Raw genomic sequence first — 24,690 nt, forward strand, 5'->3', positions numbered from 1 at the left:
AGGAATGACAAAAATAGCCAAGAAGATTTTGAAAAAGATCAGTGAGGACAGACTTGATCTCCCAGATAGTAAAGCACACCACAAAACCAGAAGAACGGTATAATGGACAAAAATCAATAGAATAGAAGAGAGGGCTCACAGTCTTATGTAAATAGATTAGTTTATTGTTACTTAGGTGATGATTTAATCAGCCAGGGAAAAGGTGGATATTCAACGAATGGTGTTGGTTGGTGTCATCAACCAGTGCTGTGCCCCGTGGGGCTCTTGGTTTATTCAGCCAGATATTCAGATCGGGTTCCCCTTGGATTTTCTAGTCTGAAAGGAGGAGGGCAGAATCCTCGGCTTGCCCGCAGGACAGCACTGGCTCTCCCTCTCCTGGGCAGTGAGCGGTCTCTCCGGGAGCTCCTGCAGGTGACTGCTTCGCACAGCCATCCATCGGGTCCCTAGCTCCTCCCATCATTAAGCCTTGCACCCTGTAGGAGCCATATCCTTTATAAAACCCCGACAGGTATAGATTCCAGGCTTCCCCCAAGCCCTGAGCCTGGTGTCCTCGTCGGCAGGTATAATTCACGTATGGCTCTTCCCTTTCCGGGAGCAATTGGCCGATTAAGGTCATTTTTACCAAAAGCATTGTTATCTAGTAACGTAGTTGATGGTTTACCTTTATGGGGTTCCTAGGTTTTGTTAAGCCTATGTGGATGTTAATTAAGTTAGAGCCCTATAGTATATCAGACTTTAAAAGAAATTACAGAGGTCATTAAGGTTAAATATAAAGAGGGGCGCCTGGGTGGCTCAGTCAGTTGAGCATCCGACTTCGGCTCAGGTTACGATCTCATGGTTTGTGAGTTCGAGCCCCGCGTCGGGCTCTGGGCTGACAGCTCAGAGCCTGGAGCCTGCTTGGGATTCTGTGTCTCCCCCTCTCTCTCTGCCCCTCCCTGCTCATGTTTTGTCTCTCAAAAATAAATAAACATTAAAAATTAAAAAATATATATATAAAGAGCTCAACTTTTAAAGTATTAAAAGAACTTATAGGAGGAGCATGCACAGTTTCATAGTGTGAAAGGCTTTCTAAACAAAGCGTAACACTCAGAAGTCGTAAAAGAAAAAAAAAACCTGACAGATTTAAGAAATATATATAAATGAGCGAGTCCCAAGTGTACAGCTCCATGAATTTTCACCAAGTGAACTCACCCATATCACCAGGGTGAGATCCAGAAACAGAGCGTTGGGGGCACCCAAGGACCCCTGCTCAGCCTTCACCCTGTGTCAGACTGAGAGACTGACTACATGAATATTTAAAACTCCAGGGTATAAAAAGATACCATAAAGGTAGTTTAAAAACGAGCAGCAGCCTGGAAGGAAACTGTGTATAACTATTTGCAATATATAAAAGGGTCAAAGACTGATAATCATGGGATATAAAAGAGCTCCCGTAGATCACAAAGAACAGTTTACCAGAAAAGATGGCAAAGCATATCTAAGTCATCCTCAAAAGGGAGAAGTCAAATGGCCCAAGCCATGGACCCAGCACTGGCCACTCCGTCTTGGGCTGTGAGCAGTGCCCGACGAGAGAGTGCTGGTTCTGTTCTCCATTCTTCCATGGAGGCTCCTGTGACAGACACTGCATTCCACCCGGTGTCACCCCTCCCTCCTGGCCCTGCAGCTGTGCCCTCACACCTGTCTCTCCCCTTAGGCCTTTATCCCTTTCCCAGGAGACATTCATTTCTCTCATGCACTGGCTCCCAGGTCATCCCCCACAGGCTTCCAGACAAGCCCAGATTTGACTTGTCCTCCAGGTGACACCCCTGCTCAGGTTCAGGCAAAGCTCAGCACGAGGAACATCAGGGCCGGGCTCAGGTGCTTGAGGCATGAACAGCAGTTGTGGTATCACCGGGAGTGGCAGAAGATAGAAAGGGGTCCACCATTGCCAGGGGTTGGGGCAGGCGGTAGGTATGGCATCCATTCAAAAAGGGGAGTTGAGGAGGACAAAGTAGGCCCCCAGAAAGGAGTGTGGGACAGGCAAAGCGTTCATTCTGTAAAGGCGAACTTCCCCAGAGAGAGGCTGCTGAACAGAAGGATTTCACAGGTAAATGACAGGGGGGTCCAGACATGGCTCCCACCCCCTGGAGATGTGCACTCAGGTTAGCATGGAAAAGATTGCCAGGCCGGGTGGTAAATCCAGCTGCTCAGCTAGCCCAGGGATTCCCAAGCACGTGCAACCTTCTGTTCACAGAGCACACATAACATGTCAGGGCACACCAGGGTCTCCTGGAGTGCCGTTGGGGAATGCTGTGCTGTGAAGTGGTTGAGATTGAAAGGTCGGGTTCTGACCCAGCCACAGACTTTTCTGTTACCAAGGCTGGGCGGAGCGAATTCCAGGTATAGAAAGCCTTTGGCCGGTTGGTAAATTAGAGGAGGCGGTTCCCAAATCAATGAAATGTGGTTAAGAGGGTCATTTGAGAAGGTGTCTTCTGCCTTTTTGTAAAAATAGCGTGACTGTCTTCCCCCAATGTTGTGAGGGGCCTCTGTGAAGGAGCAGGCATGGTTAATTAACAGACACGTATGGAAGGAGAGGCCAAAGTAGTCGCAGTAGATGACCCCAAATACTGTGTGTGGGGATGCGGATAACACAGCACAGTTAATGCGTCTGCTCAGAGTTGAACTTGCTTCATGTTTCCTGGGTCTCTGTGCACAGTGTTTGCCCCCCGCGAGGCTGCAGCTCTGTGTCTTTGCAGCGCATCTAATCCAGGTAAGCGACTGGTGTTCCAGTCACGTCTCTAATGCTAGTTTTCTCCTAAACAACAACAACAACAACAACAACAACAACAACAACAACAATTTTTTAAAAATCAGAGAAGCCTGAGAAATGAATTATAGTCTGTTTTCTGGATTCTGGATTAAAACATAGAATAGGAATTGGCCTTTTGTAGACGGATGAAGCTTTCATCTTACTGGAACTGTGACCTGTGCTCAACAGATCCTCACCCGCCAGCCTCTTGGAACACCGCCTCCACCTGCACGCACTCCCCTAGACGGAGCCTTGCTGGCGGCGGGCAGGCATCCTTGTCGCTCACTGCCACTCTCAGGCCAGGGTTCCTCCTCCTCCCCTAGAAAGACGGCTCTTGTAGACTCTTGTGGACGCACACGCCTCCTTATTGAGGTCTCCCTTCCTCCGGGCCACGCTGTCATTCACAGAGGAGCTGGGCTCCTGGCTTCCTGGGTTCTCCCACCGCAACTCCTGTCCCCATCCCTGGTGAGCTCATGCCTCTTAGCATGATGCCCCTGCTTCTGGCCTCTCTCTGGCCTCACCTCCTCACGACCGAGCCCTCCCTTCAATTCACTTCACACCGCTAGACCTTCCCAGCACCAGGTACCATGCCACCTGCAAGTTCAGCTTCAGGCATCCTTCTCTGCGACCCGCTGTCTGCCTCACACCCCAGACAGTTCTGCAGCCGCCAGCCCTTAGTGTCCCGGCCCCGCAACCTTCCCGCCACCCTCCCTTCCCCTCCCCTCCCCCGCCCTTCTCTTGCTTACGGTGCGCCTCGTGGCCGTGACCACTCCTGCACACACACTCCGCTCTCTTGCACACACTCCTCCCTTGGGTGCGTGTGGAGCAGCCCCGCCCCGCAAGGAGGCCACGCCCCTTCCACCCCACGCATGCGCCCTTGTGGCTGAGAGTGGCTGGAGGAAACCACTACGGCGCCGGCTTGTTGCAGTTTCACATGGGGTCTTCGGCGCTGGTCAGTCACCTTACCGGATTTTCCTACCCAGGTTGCTCTTCCGCGCCGCACGATGGCTATTTCACATCTTCTCGAGCCTTCGACACCTTGGCCCTCTCAGCTAGTGTTTTGCTTCCTGTATCACTGAGAAAATAAAAGGAATTAAGAGGAGAACTTTCACAAGCCCCACCACTTAACGTATTTGCTGGCGCACGCCACTTTCCCTCTGTTACAGCGCTGACCTCCTGCCCCTGTTCTCTCTCTTTCCGCCTCGTCCCCTCCCCCCTTTAAACACTTTGTTCCCACTATTTCCCCCTTCCCTTCCTAGCCAGGTGATTTCCATCATTAAACCGACAGACAGTCGTATCCCAGGTCGTATCCCAGGTTAATAAGCCTTCTCTTGGCCCCAACTCCCCCCCCCCACCCCCCACCCCGGGTCCATTACCATTACCGCACATGAAGAGGTCGTCCTCCCTTGCTATCTCCACTCACCCCACATCCTCCTGTGACACACTTAAGCCCGGCTTTGGTACCTGCCACGCCTCTGAAGCTCTTCCTTAAGATCCCCATGACTTCCACCTTATGGGTCTGCCCTCCAACCAGCAGCACCACCCAGGTGATCACGTCCCTTTTGTGAAGCAGTGCTCCTTCGAGTTCCTGCCTGGCTGCTGCTGCCATTCTCCTCGGTGCTCAGAGCAACATCTGGCACAGAGTGGGCATCTGGAGTCCTTGCTGAGTGACGGAAGGAAGGGGAAAGTCACAACTTCGTCCCAGAATGTCCTACAGCATAAGAAGGGGCATGCATGGAAATAGCGCTTCTCTGCAAGGGAGGAGGCTCTGAGGTGGGGTCTTAGCAGGGCTGGGAGGGCCTTTCAGATGAAGGGATAACTGGGGAAGGAAGAAGAGAGAGAGATGTCCCGAGGAACTGGTTTGGCTAGTCAGAGAGGAAACTGAAAAGATAGCTGTAAATAGAACCTCCAGTGCCAGGCGGCCGGTGGACCTAATTTGTTAGTCATAGGAAGCAAAGTGAAGGGCTTGTTACATGAGGGAGTGGTGACACATGAGGACTTGCTCCAGGAGGAGAGCCGGGGGCGGCGGGGCGTGGGTGGGGAATGAAGGCCCAGGAATGAGATCTGTGGTCAGGCGGTGAACACTGCCCCCAAGGATCTGGGCTACGGGATCAGCCCCTATGTACCCAGCAAACACGCACATGTTTCTAGAGAAACAGGTATTGTTATGCTGGCCTCCTCCTCTGGCCTGGTCACAGCCACAGCTGACCTCAGTGCAGGGAGGGGAGTGTGGAGGGGCCCACCCCTGTCCCACAGATGTTTTCCCAGCTGTGGCTGCAGGCGATGATAAATTTCCCTTTTATTTTCTCTGGTTGGTTTATACAGGCGAACACAGCCACGATGGGAGGCAGTGCATTTGCTCATGTGTTTTTCAGTGCCCTCCCCCCTCCCCCTGGCTCTTTTGTGTGGCCTGGACTTTTTTGGTGAGAAAGAGAAGCAGTGGCCAGTACAGGAAAGTTTCTTATTGGGGCTGACGTGTGTCTCCCGGGTTGGCTTTCATCTTGGCTCTCAAGCTTCCAGTACAGACTGATGTTTTGATTTGCACTTTGCTTAGCAACCCTCCTGCACCTCCATCCGCCTGCCTGAGAAAATCCATTGTCTTTCTGAAGAGCTGCTTTAGCTCCAAACTGATAACTCTGGAAGGAACAGTCACAAGCCAGTCTGAACTGAGCTCATGGAGGAGACACTGACCTTGATCTGGATGCTGCTATCCTCTTGAGACCCTGAAATACAAGAAGATGGTTTAAAATCATGCACAAGAATGCAGCCACAAATGGTACCTCAGTCTTGGGCTGTCGGCATTGTTAAATTGACCTACTTCTTTTTGTGACATGTGGGCTGGGCTTCACTGGAGTTTCCTTATGGTGTGTTATCGTGGAATTTATTATGAAAGAAAGAAAACACATGTGGCTGGTTTGATTATTGATCTGGACTGGCTATCTGCAGACCAGGAACACGGTCTGTGTGGCCCGGGTCTTAAGAAGCAGAGCGCATTCTGGCTACCTCAGTCACTCCTGCTCCTGGTGACACCAGCCCCAGCCTCGGGACATCAGGCCAAGTTTGTCTAGCTTTGGGGCAAGCCACCCCTTCCCCGGTAGGCCTAAGGTGGTGGCTGTTTCTCTTCTACTCCCTTGGCCCATTGGCCCCGGGGATGGGATGTGTGCCCCCTAGTCCCCTCTCTGCCACCTCCAGACACTCTGCTTCCCTCCTCCCTAAAAGCACTCAACTTGCAATCTCAATGTACCGTGCCTACTGGAGGACTTCCAAGCCTCGTCCAAACATCGAGGCTGTCAGGACCCCGCTGGGGATTTAGGACAGGAACCACACCTTGCTGGCAGGGCAGTGGGGGGCACGCTCCTTCTCTGGAGTATTCCTCCTAGTGGCCCTGTACGTTCACACGGCCATCCGGAGACCCTAGGCACACTTCACTCACTAGATGTGCGTGCCAGGGCTGTTTGCAGAGAAGTCTAACTCCCCACAGGGTTCAGTGTCGGGGGCAGAGCTTCCAAGGACAGACTCATTCATTCCATGAGTGTCCACATGACCCCATTACAGTTATGATGGGTCACCTGTGGTTCCTCTCAGCCCAGATGCCTTCTACCAGTCAGGACTATTTTCAGTCCTAAGCCATGCTGTCTAGTAACACAGATAACTTTTATCAGGTTACCAGGGAAACAGGACTAGAATGGTAATCTAAGGTCAGTTCTCTTGGAGGCTGTGTTAACCCTTTGCCACACACATCAAGGAACCCCATCGCCCATCTCCCTGCATTGGAATTGCCTGCCTCCTGGGGATTTTACCCTGTTCTCTGTCGGTCTCTCTGAGGCTGAGTCTTGCCCCCATGTTTGGTACCTCTAGTCACCATGGGGATCCTTCTGAAGACCTTGGTCTTGGGCTCCCTGACCTCCCCCCACCACCAGTGTGTGCCCCACCCTGGCTTGGCCACTTTCTCCCACGGCCATGCTCTGGTGCCCCATCTATGTCAGAACGTCCACTCTGCACCTACTGCCCCCATCTTTTCAACTCAGCCCTTAGTTCTCCAGCTCAGCGATTTTTGACCCTTGCTGGGATTGCGGTCCCAGACCTGCCACCCCGCCACAGTCCCGCGCCGGCCCCCTTTGGCTTCACGAGTCACAGCCGCTAGCTCTGCCTTGCACATCCCCCCACCCCCCGCCCTGTGTGCCTTTGCCCCCCTCCTGCTTCATCCTGCTTAGTTGGTGATAGCACCAGTGACATCCTCTTCCCCTCACCAGAAGCTGCCCGTGTGTAGCTGCAAGTTTCTGGAGACCCACTACCCTGCAGACAGATGCCATTGCCACCTCACAGCTCCCCCTCTCCTACTACATCAGTTTTTACTGTCCCAGAGCATTTCCAGCAGTGCATGCATGCAGGCACACACATACGCTCACACATGCATACCTACATGCACGTAAATGTGTGTATACACGACATGCACACACACGCATGCATGAAACACATATAGACACATACCCATACATGCACATACGTGCATGCACATAAACATACACACACACATAGACACATAGACCCATAGGCACGTGCTTGCGCACACACACACACACACACACACACACACACACAGTTCCTCAAAGAATTATCTCTACACACAACCTCCATTTCCCTCTCCCTCTCCATTTAGGTTCTTGCCCCTCAGCTCCCCGTACACTGCTCTTTTCTGGCTCATCAGTGCCTAACTGGAAGGACGCTCTGTTGTCATGTTGTGGGACATAGAGCAGCATCTGAACTTGCTGACCACTCCTGTGTCCTTCAAACTCTTTCTTCTCTGACCTCCAGGACACCACACGCTTCCTGTTTCCTTAACATCTTTTTGGACATTTCTCTTCATTCTACTTGACTTTTGAACACACTGTTTCAGACGCACTCACTTCCCGGGTGATCCCCTCCAGTCTCTGGATTTTAAAGACCTTCTCTTTGCTGGGGCCCCTGTTTGTATCTTCGGCTGGATTCCAGGCCGGTGCAGCTGTGCCCTCCATGTCTGTGCTGGGGCGCCTGGGGGCACGGCAGGCTGGCCCATCTGACCTGAGCTCCTGATGTTCCATCCAGGCTTGTCCTGTCAGTCTCCGTCATCCCGGTGACAGCTGCTCCAGCCTTCCCACTGTCCAGGAGAAAAATTTGGCATCATCGTTGGACCCTCTCTTTCTCTCATATCCCACGTCCAGTCTGTCCACAAATCCTTTTGGTTCAACCTTCAAAATATATGCAGATATCTGATGATGTTAAGGAATTATGGGTAAAGTTTTTAGATGTGAGGATGGTATTGTGGTTGTGTTTTTAAAAGGAACCCTTATCTTTCAGAGATTCTTACTGAGGTATTTATAGCTGAAGCGACAGGAAGTTTGGGATTTGCTCAGAATAATCTAGGGCAATGATTTTTACCTGAAGGACTCATTAAAACAGATTACTGAGTGTCGAGGCCAGAGTTTCTGACTCATTGGGGCCGCAGTGGGCCCAATAATTTGTATTTCTAATGCTGGTTGATGCCTACTGTCTCAGGTCCACATTATAGGACCCACTGATCTAAGGTACGGGGGGGGGGGGGTAGGAGTGAAACAGGGTTGGCCAAGAGCTGATGGCAGGGGAGGTGGTAGGATCATGGTAGTGTGGGGACGTAGGGTTGTTACAGTGCTCTGTTTTCTTTGGAAGTGTCCATAGTGAAAAAGCACGTGTTTGCGTGTAGATGTGTGTGTGTGTGTGTGTGTGTGTGTGTGTGTGCATGTATACGTGCGTGTGTGTCCAGAATTGGGCTGTTTCTCAACACCTCCACTGCTACCACCCTGGTCCAAACCAGCATCATCTCTTCTCTGGATCATTGTAATGCTTCCTAAGGGGTCTCCTTGCTTTTCCCGTTGCCCCTCTAGGATCTGTTCTCAGCAGAGCAGCCAGAGCAATCCTCCACCCTGCAGTGAAACCCCAAGTCTTTTTTTGACCTACAGAGCTCTTTTACAATGGATCCCCAACTCCATTTCCTTTGTCAGACACTGAGCCCCTCGCTGGTCCTCGGATATGTCAGGAATTTGCTTCTGCCCCAGGACTTTACACACCCTCTCCTGGGCCTGTAGTGCCCAGCCCCCACCTTCACTCAGCCATCCCTCTCATTCCCTTCGAGCCTGCATTTGAAAGTCACGCTTGCAGTGAGGCCTTCTCAGACTACACCATATAAAATCACGCGCACACACACACGTTTTATACCCCCTTCCCTGCTCACTTTTTCTCCTTAGCCCATGTCACTGTCTGTGTTGTGCTTACCGAGCCGGCCTGTTCTCCTCGGCAGGAAGCTTGCGCGGTACCTGGTGCCGAGGTGGCCTCGCCGCCCCGCCTTTGCGGACGTGCGCCGTGGCAACGCCGCCGTTCCTGGCTCCCACCCCCTCCCGGGTTGGCCTCCATTGTCATCTCACACCCATTCATGACACATGTTCCTTCTCTGCAACACCGCCAGAGGCCTGCCTTGGCCAGCCCTGCTGTAGATGGATTTTGCCCGTTTGGTTCGCTGCTGGATGTGTGTCTCGGCCAGGGCCAGCTGTGGCAGCCTCTCGGTACGCTGGGTGCACGGCTGAGGCCCAGGGGCAAGGGGTGGATGAGGAAGAGGGTGGGAGAGTCAATGAGAGGACTTTCCTTAAGGGCTGGAAATCCGTGGCCAGTGGGAGGGGAAGCACATTGCATTCTAACGTGGAAAAACCTACGGGAAGTGCAACCAAAGTGTGAAAGACAGGAATAGACTATTTTCGAGACATTAAGAAAGGGAGAACAGGAGTTGCAAATGGGCAGGCCAAATACAGTCTGCAGAGGTGTGTGCGGCCCACACGATGCCTAAAATAAATGTGGATTGGTTGCCAGCATTGAAAACTCAGGAGTGTCCTATTTCTCTCAAAAAACTGGAAGCTCGCCGGCACAGGGCTGGCCTGGAACTGACCATCTGCCCCCTGTTAGAGGGGCCGCGTGTCCCCTGGTCACCTGTGGTCCCTCCCGCAGCTTCATTCACTCACTACCTGCCTCGTGCTTGTAGACATTGGAGCCGTGAGCTCCCTTTTGAAGAGCAAAATGGATAACGGAGTTCTTCTTCCTTCTAACCTGAGGAAGTCTAGTTGTTTGGGACAAGGAGGGGTGTCGGGTGATTTGGGAACAGGCTGCCTGAGAGGCCAGGCCTCTAGGAGTGCTGGCGGGGGGCATTGAAGGCAGGGCAGGGGTCTGCACTGTGGGAGTAGAACATACCCGCTCGTACACGGTGAGGGTCAGAAGGAGCGTTGGAGAAGAAGAAATGAGAAAATACGCTTCCAGGAGAGACCGCCTGCGGGGGGTCTGGACTTTAAAAGGACTGGCTCGGGGGCGCCTGGGTGGCTCAGTCTGTTAAGCTTCTGACCTCAGCTCAGGTCATGATCTCGTAGTTTGTAGGTTTGAGCCCCAGGTTGGGTTCTGTGCTGACAGCTCGGAGCCTGGAGCCTGCTTCGGATTCTGTGTCTCCCTCTCTCTCTCTCTCTGCCTCTCCCCTGCTTGCGCTCTGTCTCTTTCTGTCTCTCAAAAATAAATAAAACATTAAAAAATAAGTAATAAGTAAATATGAGGATGAAGAGTCTTTTTTAATTTGGATTAGTTTACTTTTCCTGGTGACGGGGGCTGTGACACACGTGCTTGTCACCTGTGGTCCAGCAGGGCAAGCGGTCAGTTCTATTCCCTCAGCCTGGCCTTGTGGGCGCGTCCCCACCTCTGAAGTGTGGATTCGACCACATCGCCTCGGGGAGCAGATCCCTGATGTTTTGTTTTCTTTGGTCAGGGTTGTTTGCAGAGGTAATGCACGCCACGCACAAAGTCCTCCTCGTTGCCGGTCAGCAAAATGGGAACGCGATGATAGTCAGGCTTAAGGATTCTGTTCGAAGGCTTTGTAAAGCTCTGAGGGTTGAAATATATGTATTTGTGTCCGAATTACTCTCCTGCTTTACTGGCGTGGGTACTGAGATGAGAGCCACGAGCTGCCTGGTTTACCTCTCCTGATTCTGCCCGCAGCACCCGTATGCAGAGTTTGGCCATGCCTGTGGCCTGCAGGAGGGACATTCGTGTCTTCCTGTGAGCCTGGGTTTTCACGGGGTTTACTTGTCCCAGAGCAGGGAGCAGGCCCATTTCAAGGAGGCCTCTGTAGGCACATGACACAGTGCTTGGCCCTTAACAGTGGGCTTGTTGGGCGCCTGGGTGGCTCAGTCGGTTAAGCGTCTGACTTTGGCTCAGGTCATGATCTCACGGTCCATGAATTCGAACCCCATGTCAGGCTCTGTGCTGACAGCTCAGAGCCTGGAGCCTGCTTCACATTCTGTATCTCCCTCTCTCTCTGCCCCTCCCCTGCTCGTGTTCTGTCTCTCTCCCCCTTAAAAATAAATAAACATTAAAAAATTTTTTTAATAAATAAATAAATTAACTTAAAAAAAAATCCAGTGGGCTTGTCGTCACCTCTGGGCAGAGGATGTTGTTCACGTCAGCCAGGAACAGATGCAGGGAGTGGAGAGAATACCTTGTCCCTCTCACGCATCATCCGTGTGGGAGCAGGAGGCCTGTGGCCTCCAGGAAATGGGCTGTGGCCATCTGTGGGCCCCTAAGATGTCAGTCAGCATCCTAGTCCTTAGTTCCTGTGCCTGTTACCTTGCATGGCAAAAGGGACTTTGCCGACTTGAGTAAGTTAAGGAGGAGGGTAGCAGGAGAGGGAGAGAGAACAAGAAGGAACAGTGGGAGCAAAGCCCCGAGCGATGTAGTCACTGGCTTTGAAGAAGGTGGGCAGGAGCCCAGGAAGGCACACGGCCTCTACATGCTGGAAAGTGCCAGGAAACGGGTTTTCCCCAGAGCTTCTTGGGGAATGCAGTCCTGCCGACGCTGATTTTAACCCAGTAAAACCCATTTCAGAGACTTCTGACCTGCACAGGTGTCAACTCATGAATGTGTGTTATTTTGAGCCACTGGGTCTGGTCATTTGTCACCGCAGCAGCAGCAGGAGAGTAGTGAATCACCCGCCTCCCGGCCGCCCCTTCTCTGAACCCAGCGGATGGAGGAGGTGGGACTGTGGCCCCCAGTCCTCCTCGTAATTAGCTTTAGGTTACTCTCCCCTCCCCCCACCAAAAGCCTAATCAATCAGAAAAGTCCATGTGAACGTTGGGGGGAAATGTAATTGATTACACTGGTTCTTAACCTTTTCAGAGTCACTAAGTCCTTTGAGATTCTGACAAAAACTGTGCCTCCAGCCCCATAAAAATATATACCCAGGGAGCACCTGGGTGGCTCAGTTGGTTGAGTGTCTAACTCTTGATTTCTGCTCAGGTCATGATCTCACAGTTCGTGAGTTTGAGCCCTGCCTTGGGCTCCTCACTGACAGTGTGGAGCTGCACTGTCCAATATTTGTGTCCAAATATTTTGCACACAGTTGTAGAGGTTACACAGATCCCCCCAGCACTATCCTGCAAAGCTGCAGCATCTGCCGGGCTTTCCTCTGTCACCCCAGATTAAGAGTCTGTCTATCACAGTAATTCAGAGGCTGAGTGACTGCTCTCCTAGTAAATCTCCCTAATGGTGTTTGCCAGGCCCTTATTTGAGGATTCATCGAGGTTTTTTTCCCCATTCTCTGCATGTGGAAACATTTTTCAGAGAAGGGGTCCAAGGGTCTGCCACTGTAAATGCCAGTGGGTCTGTGGGGCCCTTGTAGGTCACAGGCTCCCTGCTCCCAATGGTCCTTCTGTCTGTCAGTCGGTCTGCTGTCTTGTCTTGCTTTCACCCTGCGCCGTGTCTTGTCCTGAGCACCGGTGGCCACTGCTGAAGACCGGGGGCTCTGCTCATGCGGCTCTCCTTGGGATCCCCTGGGCCCAGGCCTGGGGTGCCTGGGGCATGTGGGTTTTCTGCTCAGCCTCCCCTATGTTAGCAGGTCCCTGCAGGGAGGAGGGCGCTCACAGGACGAGAGCCTCCAGTGGCCAATATTTAGGAAGGAAGGTCCCCCCCCCATCAGGTAACAATGACTCACTCCTGTTTCAGAGCTTGTGGGCAGGGCTGGGCCTGAGGCACCTGCTCCTGGCTGGCACCCCAGCACCTCTGGCCAGCCGGGGACTCTCCTCACCCTCCCCAGGCCCCAGGGAGCTGTGGGCGCTTCCAGAGACCAAGCTTTTTGTGGGAAGGTCTAAATCTCTGCAGCTTGGTGATTCGCTGATCATAAAACCTCCACACACGTTACTTGAGGCCGAGCTATTGTCTCTGCGTTTTCTTTTTCGAGTGGGTGGGGAGCCAGATTGGAGAAGGCTGCAGTGAAGGAACTTCAACAGGAGACCCAGACTGATGCTGTCTGTGATGTGTTTCTCTCCTAGCTCCGGAAGAGAAGGAGGTCATTAAAGGCCAGTATGGAAAGATCACCGACGCTTACGGCTGCCTGGGGGAGCTCAGGTTAAAATCTGGTAAGTCCCCGATCAGACAGAACAGCAGCTGCCAGAACGTCTGATGCTACACTTCTAGGGAGCCGGGCAGAGCTTCTCTCGTGCTCGTTTGGAAAGACTGCCGGGTTTAGGCATTTCATTTTAGCTGTTAGGATCTTTTAAAACGTTTCTTTATTTCGCTGCGCCTGTTCGTCCACGCTGGGGAGGAGGTCAAGGTGGATGCAGCCTGGCGCCCACCTGTCTGTGCCGCTGGAGGAGAAGAATTGTGTGCAAAGGAAGCTCACCTTCATTGTTTGCCCTCCAGGACCCGAGTTTTTCCAAAGTCAGGTCTGTGGGGTCTGCCCAGGGGACTGTTTGTCATTTACAAGGGATCCGTACTCGGGAAGGGGTGGATGCGGGAGGTCAGAAGCCCCCTGGACTCACGGGGTATCTTGAAGAAGAGCCAGGACTGGGCGTGTTGACCAGGCAGAGGAGCCCAGAGCACCTGCCATGGGACGCCGAGGGTGGGGCGTGAGGGAGAGGAAAGGAAAGTACATGTGAAAAATGGGCCATGTCGTCTGATTTGGAAAAGGCAGAGAACTCACAGGGACAAGTGGGCATCTCAGTGTGGTCCCTTGGGGCTGAGCTGTCAGCTGGACAGCCTTTCCGTGGGGCCCCTGCATTGTCACCTCTGTGCTCCTGGACCTCATGGGAGCCCTGGTGCTCCTCCGGGTCTGCGGCCACCGTTTCCTTTCTCCTCTCTCGGCCCCCTGACTTATGTTGGTCCCACCCAGCGTCTCCAGGGACATGTGGGGCCAAGACAAGAGCACAGGTGACATCCCCGATTCTCAGCGCTGCTTCTCAAAATGAGAATTGGCTGTGAGATGACCACATTCGGGCACATGGCTCTCCCTGAGCCGAGCATGTCACGGCTCCCCCAGCAGCTGTGCTCAGAGGCTGAGGAGTTTCTAAGCCGACAGAAGAGCACTGGTGCTTGCCGTTACTTTTCTGGGTCTTTCTTTCATGGGATGGTTTCTCCCGAACTATGACGATTGCACTGATCATTTTTCAAGTAGTGTGTAGGAAAAGCATTCAGCACGTCCACGACAAATGCGTTTATCAAACGTCTGTTTTGTGCCAAGGGCTAGAGATACACGAACTTATTTAATCCTAAAAGTAAGCCAATTTGATGTTGCATCTTTTCCGCTGTTTATAGTAACGGAAGCAGGCTCAGAGGGTTAACGTAATTGCCTAAGGTAAGGAGTGTAGGTAGGGTTCAAACGCAGATCTAACTGCCTCCAGACACTTGCTTTTTCCATGAAATGGGGCTGCCTGCCAGGATTTGTCCCCGCAGTGATTTTTCCAAGGTTACAAAAAAATGCCTGTGGTCCTAGCCTCGGTGATGATGATGATGATGTGGGAATGACGGCTGACCTTCCCTTCTTACCCTGTGGTCGACACCGTTTTAAGTGTTTTCATGTGTTAACCTGGTTCTCCCAACAGCCTGTGAGGCAGGTGCCATTAATGTCCTGCTTTACAGACAGAGAAAGAGAAGCCGAGAAAACTTAAGTGCTATCTTTTGTCTGTTCTGTGACAGATTTTTTTTTTTTCCACATTGTAGCGTCTTGGCTCTTAGGATGTGTTACAGTTGTTGGCATCTTGCAGTTATAATTGGCAGTGTTTTTCTCCTAAATAAACTAATGATCCACTTTGCACCTGACCGAACCCCGGATTTAGCACAGTGCTGTCGCTCGCCTAAGGTTGGGCAGTCCTCAGGTGGTGACCTGGGTTTTAAACTTGTGCCTTCTGGTACCTGGGGCTGTTTTCAGCCACTGGGCTGTTCTGTCTTGAAGCTGGGCAGAAACTGGTCAGCCCCCAGAGAAGTATTTGTCAAAGGGGCCAGGGTGTCTGCAGGGTGTCCAGCCCAAGGGTCACAGCAGGATGTCGCGGAACCATCCCAGGGCAGGACTCGGAGAGAGGTGGCCAGCTCCTAGAGCTGCAAGACCCTCCTCCCTTCTCACAGCCACCCCCTGCCCTTCCCCTGAGGGGTGAGTGTGCACAGCCCCTGGGGGCCAGGCGAGAGCAGGGCCAAGCCCCTGGCACGGACACCTGTCAAGTCCCCAGAGCCCATTTCTTCTGTCCTCTGAATACTCCCAGCCCCACCTGCCAGAGTCACCCTCCGGGGGGCGGGGGGTTGGTGGTCGTGCTGCTAAAGCTGTCTGAGGTGGTGAGGATGCCAGAATTATTTGGCCTGTTTTCGACACGTTCCTGAAAGGGCCCTAGGATATCTGAAGGATGGAAGGATGGGGCCTTATAATCGAGTTTTTCAAATCTCCTTCGGTTCCATGAAGGAGTGCTTGGCTTTAACTTGGTTTTCTTTTCCTGCTGGAAGGCCCCAGCCCAGAACTATAATGTCTTCCTCTCACCTCTTGAGGGTGTCGGGCAGTGCAGAGTGAAATCCCAATTTTTGGTTGCCGCAAAGACAGCCAGCCCCAGTTGGGGACGGGCCTCCCTTTTGACTGTTTTAGGCTGAGGGTCTCTGGACAAAGAAAGACTCTTCCCCTCAGGCTTGTGACTTGGGGCAAGTTGTTCAATTTCAGTCTGCCTAAGTGAAAATAGCTTTTTTATGTTAGAAATGGAGAAACATGCACAAAAATTACATAAAAGCTTTATCCCAGGTTCCTAGGTTTTCATGGAGAGCTTAAGTCTCTCCTTCCCTGAAATGCCAGCAGGAAGGGGGTGGAGCCTCCACAGTCAGCCAGAGTTGTTTTTCCTGATGCATCTGTAATACAAAGCATAGAAAGTGAGGGTATAGCAGTCAGAAGAATTTATCCCAATGATTACAGGGATTTAACTCCCTTTTAACCTCAGCTCTCACAGCCTCCCTGGCTCATAGCCTCAAGGGTTGAGTACGTTGAGGTCTGTAATGAATTGTGTCCTCTGGAGTTATGTAGTACCCAGCCTACAAGCCAGCCCTTCTAGACTCTCTTTCCAGCTTCACAACAGACTCACCTTCTGGATGTATTAATCTCCCTAGGGCTGTTTTCCCACCTGCAAAATCAGCAAAACTGCCTCATCTCTATATTACATAATTCAAAAGAGATTTATAAGGGAGAATGAACATAGTCTGTACTGAGTGGGAGGCCTGGCCTGCAGACGGGTCCCTCTGGGAGAACTAGGTGTGGGGTAAAGGTCAGGTCACTGACTCCCAGTGGGTGGTGAGTCTGCACACAGGCTAGTGTCGGGCTGATTTCTATGGGAAGTCACTGCAACATTAAAAGTTGCAGGAGCAGGAGATTTAAAAGTGTTTAGGTTTTTTGTTTTTTTTGTTTTTAATTTTGTTAATGTTTATTTATTTTCGAGAGAGAGCACAAGCAGAGGAGGGGCAGAGAGAGAGGGAGACACAGAATCCAAAGCAGGCTCCAGGTTCTGTGCTGTCACCTCAGAGCCCGGTGCCGGGCTTGAACCCACAGACTATGAGATCATGACCTGAGCCGAAGCTGGAGGCTTAACGGACTGAGCCACCCAGGCGCCCCTGGTAGTCTTTAGTCTTGACATTCAGGGCCTGCAGTATTCTCCAGAAAGTCTTGAAATGGTATGATGGCCTTCATCAGAGTTAGAATGACTTATTACCTATCTGCAGTGGGGTGCTGGTAAATATTTGACATCCAGCTCTCTGGGGGGAAAGCCCCGATGTGTAGTGTTTGCCAATCTCCACGGAGTAGATAACCCGCCCCTGGCTGATTTCAGGCTGCAGTGCGGAGCTGGGGAAAGATGTGCATGGCTGGCTCCCGTGAGCTGGTGGAAGCTGCCAGCACACTGACATCTGCACCACTTTTGTGTTCTAGAAAGGGAAGGTGAAAGAGATCCTTGAAACTGTGCCATGTGGATACAGGGTATTTAGAATTCTGAGCTTGTCGGCATGGGGGGGAGGCCTTGGGGACCCTCTGGCCAAAGCGCCCCACTCCGCGGGTGGGAAAGCCCAGAGCTCCTACTTTGTCTGCAGCTTTAAGTGGGAGAGTGTCCTGCACGAGCAGTATGGGTAAGGTGGTCTGTAGGAACCCCGGGCTTGAGACTGGCACGAACCTGGCTAGGGAGTGAGCTCCGAGGCTGAGCAAACAGAGAAATGCCAGCACAGGGGAAGCCAGAGGCCCAGTGGCAAGAACACACCCAGCATTGTCCCTGCACAAACGGCATTGTGTCTGCGCGTGACTCATGGTGACTCCAGCGCCAGCCCTGCCCAGCCAGATGACAATGGCCACAGCTCGATAAGACACGGACCCCGTTACTTCAGGGGCCAGGGGGTTTGGGGCAGCGATGCCTTGGCATTGGGTCTTGAAGGCAGCCCTCTGGAGGGAAAAATTTCTAAAATCGACACTGAGGTCTCCACGGTTTCTTGTGTGTGTGGTAAAATATACAGAAGATGAAATTTCCCATTTGGACTAATCTCAAATGTACAGTCCAGTGGCATGAAGGACGTTCACAATGTTGTGCAGCCGTCACCACCATTTGTCTCTAGAACTCTCTTCGTCTTCCCACACGGACACCCTGCCTCCTCTTAAACAATATATATTGGGGTCATTGCCTTCCATTTCTCCAGCCTGTTTTCTCAGGCTGTAGGAGTTGTCTGGACTGTGAGCCTCCTGCCCTCTGGAGGGGTGTGTGTGTGTCCCTGTGTGATCCCTTCTGCCTCTGGTGTGTCTGTTGGCCTGTGACCTCCCCCGACTGTGGCCAGCAACCCCTGACCCAGGTGTGCTCTCCCTTTGGCCAGAGCCCCGGAACCAGAGTTCCTTGAGCTGGAAGGGACATAGAGGCCACCTGGTGCATCTGAGGGCCAGAGAGGGTAGGAGACCGGCCAGAGGCCCCACAGGCCAGTGGAGGCTTGCAGACTCGAGAGCCTCATCTTCTGATGCCAAAACAAGTTTGAGTTTTGTCTTTCCCCTGCTGTAAGATTCTTACTGGTTTCAAGCCCCTGAACTCAGCCTCCACCAAGGACTCTTGAGACCCTCCCTCACTCAGGCCTGCCCTACTTCCTCCCTGGGAGAACACCGATCCTGCCTTACTAAAACAAAGCCTAGATCTTGTGTTCAAAGTGAGCACCCACAGGGACATCTCACACCTGGGGCAGGTGAGCGCCCTCCCCCCCCGCCCCGCCAGCCCCCCTTTTATCCCCTAGAGACACCACCACACTGACAGGCTGGGGGACAGTGACCCCCGGTAGTCTAGCGCTAGGCTCGAACCAGGACCCTTTCCTTGAACCCTATCACGTGTGGCACACACCCAAGGGTGCCAGACAAGATAGGGCCAGCACTGAAGAAACAGGAAGCCACGTGCCAGGCTGAGTAGGGCCAGGTGCCCCTCCTGGAGAGGCTGTGGTCTAGTGCGGCTCCTCTGGGGTCACAGAGACTGTCCGACGGGCTTGGCCAGTGCTGAGGAAAACGGTTTCTAGGTCCTCACCTCCTTGGTTTGCCTAAGAACGTCCCTGCAATGAGGGACTGGGTTCTCAGTCTCTCTGCCCCACCCACAGCCACCCTTCTTCTATCTTACCTTCTTCTCCCTCTAGAATCTCACACAGTGTGTTGCTCTGGGAAGTAAGTACCTGTGGATGGCTAACAAAGGGAGGGGTCACAATATTGTCAGCACTGTGGAGGAAGTAAGTCACCTCCGTGACCGGGGAACAGTTTGTTTACAAGTCAGGTGACAGCCGGTTGTTTGTTTCCTACAAAATTGAAGGAGAACCTAATTGGGGTATCGGCTGACAGCGTTGATAGTAATTTTCTAGATAGATTTTGCGATTTTTTTTTTTTGGCAGATGACTCAGAAGGACTTTGAAGAATAATTGGGCAACATTTCATCGATCTATCAATGTGAACAAGGTTTCTTAGTGTTCACATAAAAAAATGAAAAACAGAACTAGCATTGGTAGAGAATCTAGTTTCATTCCGTTAATAAATAATATTTACGCATGGGTGTATGGACCAGAGGTCCCATCCACCTTCCCAACAAATCTTTATTTTTTATGTTAAATCAGTATTTAGCAGAGCGTTTTGTTTACATTGTTTGACTGATTTTGTACTAAAACATCATTGTAATGATAACTCAGGCCAAAGTGTTTTAGACACTTTCAGCATTAGGATCAAATTACTGCACAGTATGATCAATATGAGACACAGAAGCACAAAATATGTGATATTAGGATGAAATTCTGAGGGGGGTGGGAGTGGAATGGGAATTCAGAGGAAAATCCCATCTGTTGAAGAAGAACTTGTTCATGCATTGCTTTAAATAATATACAAGGATGATTGTCAAACCAGAGTCTAGGTCCCACTTGATAATGGTAAAGAGGCCTACAGAAGGTTTATTCTTACATGTCAATATTTAGCACGTGCCGGAAAAATACATTATTCACAATCATGTAAACTACTGATGAACACTTTCAGTGTCAATTTGGAAATGAGAAAGGGTACCTTAGCGACGCTTAGTGAGACAGTAACCCATCGTGATCGGAAGCTGCCAGACCTTTGGGCTGGGTGAACCCATGTTGGACCCATCTTGGGTCCAACACAGACTAGCCGTGCACTTGGGCAGATGGATGTTTCAGCTCCCTCTGGGGGGATAGTCCCTCATGTGTGAAATGGCGGCATTGTTGGGCACGTTGGCGATCCTTCTGCAAGGATATAGGTAAGAGCAGTGTCTCTGGAACCAGACTTGACCTGAGTAACTTGCCCAGGTGGTATAGCCCGAAAATGGATTCAAATCCCAGCTCCCCCACTGTGTGACCTTGGGCAGGCTTCTTAACCTCTTTGTGTCTCCATCTCCGTCCCTGTACAACGGGACTAAAAATGGTACCTCCCCCAGGGGGCTGTTGAGAGGGAGCTCATAGAACAGAGTTCATAAGCAGCCACCCTGAGAATCAGCTGTCATTAAAGTGCTTGGTTCCAATCTGCTCCCAGGGTGGTGTCTTTATTCACCTGTGCCTTCTCCCAAGCCCCTCAATCCCAGGACTTAGGAGCTCAGAGTCTCATTTATTTTAAGAGCCTTTTCATGCCTGCTGCAGCCGCCCATCCCAAGCCTCCTCCGGGCCACTACCCTGCGCAGGAAATGCCTACTGTCTTCAAAGCAACCTGGGACTCTTGCCAGGGACTTGATCCGCCCACGCAGAGGCTGTTGAGGAAGTAGTGCTAGAAATCCACTCCACAACTTGGGTGGAAGGACGTAAAGTTTTCCATGCCTCTCCTTGAACCCACTCCCTACAGAGTCCAGTCTCGGGCTCATCGCCTAGACCGCAGGGGCTGCCCTCCGGCCACTCCTCTGACTGTCCTTGAATTCTGCTTTCTCTGCACTGAGCACATCGAAAAAGGCAGATGGGATGCCTGGGCCTGGTTGTAACACAGGCTGCGGGAATATTTGCATTTGTGAGTCTATACTTTGAGGACATCGACCCCACATAAACCTTACCTGTCTTCCAGAAATGACACTTGTCCTGCTTAAGAAACTCAGCCTCCTGATGCCTGTCACTGTCCGTAGCATAACTGCCTAATTCTTAAGTTGCTTTAAAGGAGTTTCCTGATAATCTGCCTGAGGAGGTGGGATATGAGCCAATAGTGTCTCCCTGTTGGTCCTCCCTCCCAGTAGGCATGGTGACCTAGTTACTGAATGAAGACGTCTTTTATTTTATTTAATTTTTTTTAATGTTTATTTATTTTTGAGAGAAAGAGAGACAGAGCATGAGTGGGTGAGAGGTAGAGAGGTTGGGAGACACAGAATCCAAAGCAGGCTCCAGACTCTGAGCTGTCGGCACAGAGCCGGACAGGGGGCTCAAACTCGTGAACTGCAAAATTGTGACTTGAGCCGAAGTCGGACGCTTAACTGGCTGAGCCACCCCGGTGCCCCTATTTTGTTTTATTTTTTGATGTTTGTTTATTTTTGAAAGAGAGTGCTAGGAGGGTGGGGTGGAGAGAGAGGGAGGTGGAGGGTCCAAAGCAGGCTCTGTGCTGAGAGCAGAGCCCAGTGTGGGGTCAAACTCAGGAGCCATGAGATCATGACCTGAGCTGATGTCGGATGCCCAATGGACTGTGACACCCAGGTGCCCTGAATGAAGACATTAAAAAAAAAAAAAAACAAAACAACAACCCAGGGGTGCCTGGGTGGCTCAGTCCGTTAAGCATCTGACTTTAGTTCAGGTCATGATCTCACAGTTCATGAGTTCGAGCCCCGCGTCGGGCTCTGTGCTGACAGCTCGGAGCCTGGAGCCTGCTTCGGATTCTGTGTCTTCCCCTCTCTCTACCTCTCCCCCACTTGTGCTCTATCTCTCTCTTAAAAATAAATACACATTAAACAAAAATATAAAAACAAAAAAACACCCAGATGTGTCCTGGCCCCAAGTAGCCCCCTTCTTCCTATCAAGTGTGTGTGGGGGGGGAATAGATGGTGAGCAGTGGGTCCTAAGGGGCTTTTATCAGAGTGTCCAGAGATCTAAACCGCTGGCCACCATGGCTGCAGATAATGACCACTGACCATGTGGAGGAGATCTTACTGGAAACAGGTCCTTTAAACATCAGTGGGGTTGGGAAGAATATCTTTTGGACCAGAACCACGCCAGCCCCTGAAGGCCAGTTGGTCACCTGAGTTATCTCTGGGGCCCTCTCCTGAAATAAAGCAGGGGCGCCCTCCCTGATGTCCCCAGAGTAGAGCATTGCCACGCACCCCTGGCCCACACAGCAGGTGTCTGTCTGAACCTCTGTGTGCCCGCTCTGCACTGGGGGGTACAGAACAGGAAGCAGCCGCAGATGGTTTGGTGGGGTCCCCGGAGGAGGGTGTCTCATTCTCCTGACAGCCAGGTTGGCAGTGGCCTGGGTAACACTTCACGGGGACTGGGAAAGGCTTGAGCTGCTCTCGGCTTATTTAGGAAGTATTCATCAAAGACTTACCATGTGCAGTGCCCAGATATCATAATGAAACAGAGTCCTGTCCCTAAGAAACCCCCAGTCTCCTGGGGACACAGGTGGGATGGAGGTTGTTAGTTTTGCATACATGAGGGCTAACAGGGATACATGTAGAAGGGGCATGTAACAATGTCTCTGGGGAGCAGGGAAGGCTCCAGAAGGGTGGGGAGGAATTCTAGGAAAGAGGGGCTGAGCTAGGGTGGTCCTGGTGAACACTGGGAAGGCTCATGGCTGTTCTGGAGGGCGGAGGCGGGCAAGGTGGGTGGGGAAGGCCGTGATGGGCAGGCGGTGGTGGGGTATCCCAGGCAGAGGCAGCGGCCTGAGCAAAGGCCCGTGTGTATGAGGGCATACGGTGCATTTGAGGAGCCGCAGAGGACAGCCCCAGGGAGCTGCTGGACCCTAGGTGTCCGTATGTGGGGAGGGATGGGGGTGGTCGGCCTGTGAGGAGCTTCCATTTCAGTCCTGGGGGAGGTGGGGGTGGTGGGGGGGTTGAAGCAGAGAGGTAGGTCCTCCATCAGGCAGCTTTGAGAGGCGACTCTAGTGACTGAGCTTGCAGGACTGACCACACCTGGAGACCCTGAGCCAGGTGGCACCTGAGGATTTGGGGAGGGGGCAGATTTGCGAGGCTTTGGGTGGCACATATGGGGAGAGACTGTGGGGCTGGGAAGGCCCCTGGCCAGTAACCCTCAGGCTGGCGGGCAGCATAATGGCCTGGGCGCTTGTTAAAGCTCAGGTGGCTGTCCCCTCGCCCGGCTGTCTGGAGGGCCTGAGAATTCGCATTTCCAGCAGGCTTCCAGGTGGTGGTGCTGCTGCTGCTGGTCGGGGGCCAGCCTCCGGGGAGCAGGCACCGGGCTTCAGGCTTCAGGCTTCAGGCTTCAGGCTTCAGGCTTCAGGCTTCAGGCTCAGGTGACGGAGATTCCTGATGCGGTCATGTGGTTCCAGGGAAACGTGGGCCGTGAGCTGCTCCTCCGCCTGCTGACTGTGGTCGTGAGCCCTGTTGTCTGTTTCCCTTCCAGGTGGTGTTTCCCTGAGCTTCCTGGTTTTGGTGACAGGCTGCACGTCCGTGGGCAGAATTCCAGAGGCTGAAATCTACAAAATCACTGCCACCGACTTTTACCCTCTCCAGGAGGAGGCCAAGGAGGAGGACCGTCTCACAGCCTTGAGGAAAATCCTCAACTCGGGGTTCTTCTACTTCTCCTGGCCCAATGATGGGTCTAGCTTTGACCTCACCGTCCGGGCACAGAAGCAGGACCATGACAGCTACGAGTGGGGGAGCTCCTTCTTTTGGTGAGGGCCCTGGGTCATCTTCTGCTCCCCCTTTCCCCCCGGGTCACATGGATGGTGGGCTCTGATTGAAACCTGTGTCCTTGTTCTCTGCTTTACATCGTCCCCGGGATCCTGGGGTTCCTCTGCGAGCCCAGTCTCAGCGCAGTGAGAAGAACGCTAATACCCTCATCCCTCCCCCCTTCCCCCCCCCCCCCGGGGTCAGGGAAGGTGTTCAAAGTGGTCTAGTGTAGATTTAGGAAAGAAACTCTCTGTAAGTCAAGACCATAAGCCCACATCCATCCTGTGCTTCCTAAGTGCCAGGCTATGGTCAGTGCTCCTGCGGTCCTCTCGGTGATCCTGGTTACCCTCTGGCACACACACATTTACCACTGATGCTTATAAGGTGCTCACATTCCAGGCTGTTTAAGTTCTCTGCTGGTGGGCAGTAACTCAGAATCCTCATAGTAACTTGTGAGGTGGGGGTCTGTTATTCCCATTTTACAGATAAGGAGACTGAGGCTTGAACAAGCCAGGCATTCTGGCTCCAGATCCCATACTGTTAATCACCAAGCCAGACCAGTTCCAACAATGGGGAAACTGAGTCCGCCTGCCAAGGTGATGTGCATTCATGTGATAAGACATGTCCTGAAGCCCAGACAAAGGTGCCTGGATTTCTGCATGTTTAGGGTCATCTGGGTGCTCTTTCACAGACCTAGCTAGGTGTGGATGACTATATAAGTATGTAAATTATCTATGGCCCTTTCTGGGGCCCTTGGGGATCCTGACCTTGGCAGGTCTGGGGGAGGGGGGCACAGTGATTTACATAGACTGGTGCCAGGCCTAGGTTGTCAATGATGCCGTACCCCTCAGATGGACCAGGAGACGTGTGGGAAGTGAGTCAGAAGCCAACGTGATGAAAATCCTGCTGTAGAAATCGCTCCAATGTACCTTATACACTGGGCTGTTCTTAGAATCCCAGTCCTGGCCTTTTGGAGCTCGGCCGGTTTTTCAGCCCTAAGACAGGGTCAGTGAGGCTTATTCACATCCTTTTTTTGGTGTCTGCCTCTCTCCTTTGCCCAAACACAGAAAGTCGTAAGGATCACTGGATAAACATTTTTCCCTTGGTGCTTCAGACCCTCACCCAGGCCTGACTTGTCTCTGGAGGAGGGGGCTTCACCATCTCCTTCCGTGGGCCTCAGCATTCTCTACCCTCAGATCCTCTTGGGCCTTCTGGTTTTGTTGAGTTTGCGGGGGCAGTAAGGTGCTCAAACGCTAAAAC

The 24,690-nt window shown here is 52.2% G+C and overlaps 1 protein-coding gene and 1 long non-coding RNA gene across 6 annotated transcripts in view; one reads left to right on the forward strand and one right to left on the reverse strand.

The window, feature by feature from the left end:
- The window catches only part of SYNJ2 (synaptojanin 2), a 104,993-nt gene that overhangs the window by 12,915 nt on the left and 67,388 nt on the right, over positions 1–24,690 (forward strand). For all 4 annotated transcript variants that reach the window (XM_023254528.2, XM_023254530.2, XM_023254529.2 and 1 more), the window contains exons 2-3: positions 13,156–13,242; positions 23,162–23,432. In XM_023254528.2, coding sequence (XP_023110296.2) covers positions 13,156–13,242; positions 23,162–23,432 — 358 coding nt within the window. The remainder of the gene's footprint in view (positions 1–13,155; positions 13,243–23,161; positions 23,433–24,690) is intronic.
- Positions 906–5,417, reverse strand: LOC109500003. Of its 2 annotated transcripts, none has more exons than XR_002742529.2 (3): positions 4,253–5,413; positions 3,755–3,863; positions 906–2,794 (listed from the first exon to the last, which is right to left on the reverse strand). It is a non-coding gene; the product is annotated as an uncharacterized LOC109500003 (long non-coding RNA). The 2 variants fall into 2 exon arrangements; XR_006598446.1 differs by lacking the exon at positions 906–2,794 and adding an exon at positions 2,823–3,107 and having other exon boundaries at positions 4,253–5,417.

This window comes from Felis catus, chromosome B2 (assembly GCF_018350175.1).
Source record: "Felis catus isolate Fca126 chromosome B2, F.catus_Fca126_mat1.0, whole genome shotgun sequence".
In the NCBI taxonomy this organism is placed as follows: Eukaryota; Metazoa; Chordata; class Mammalia; order Carnivora; family Felidae; genus Felis; species Felis catus.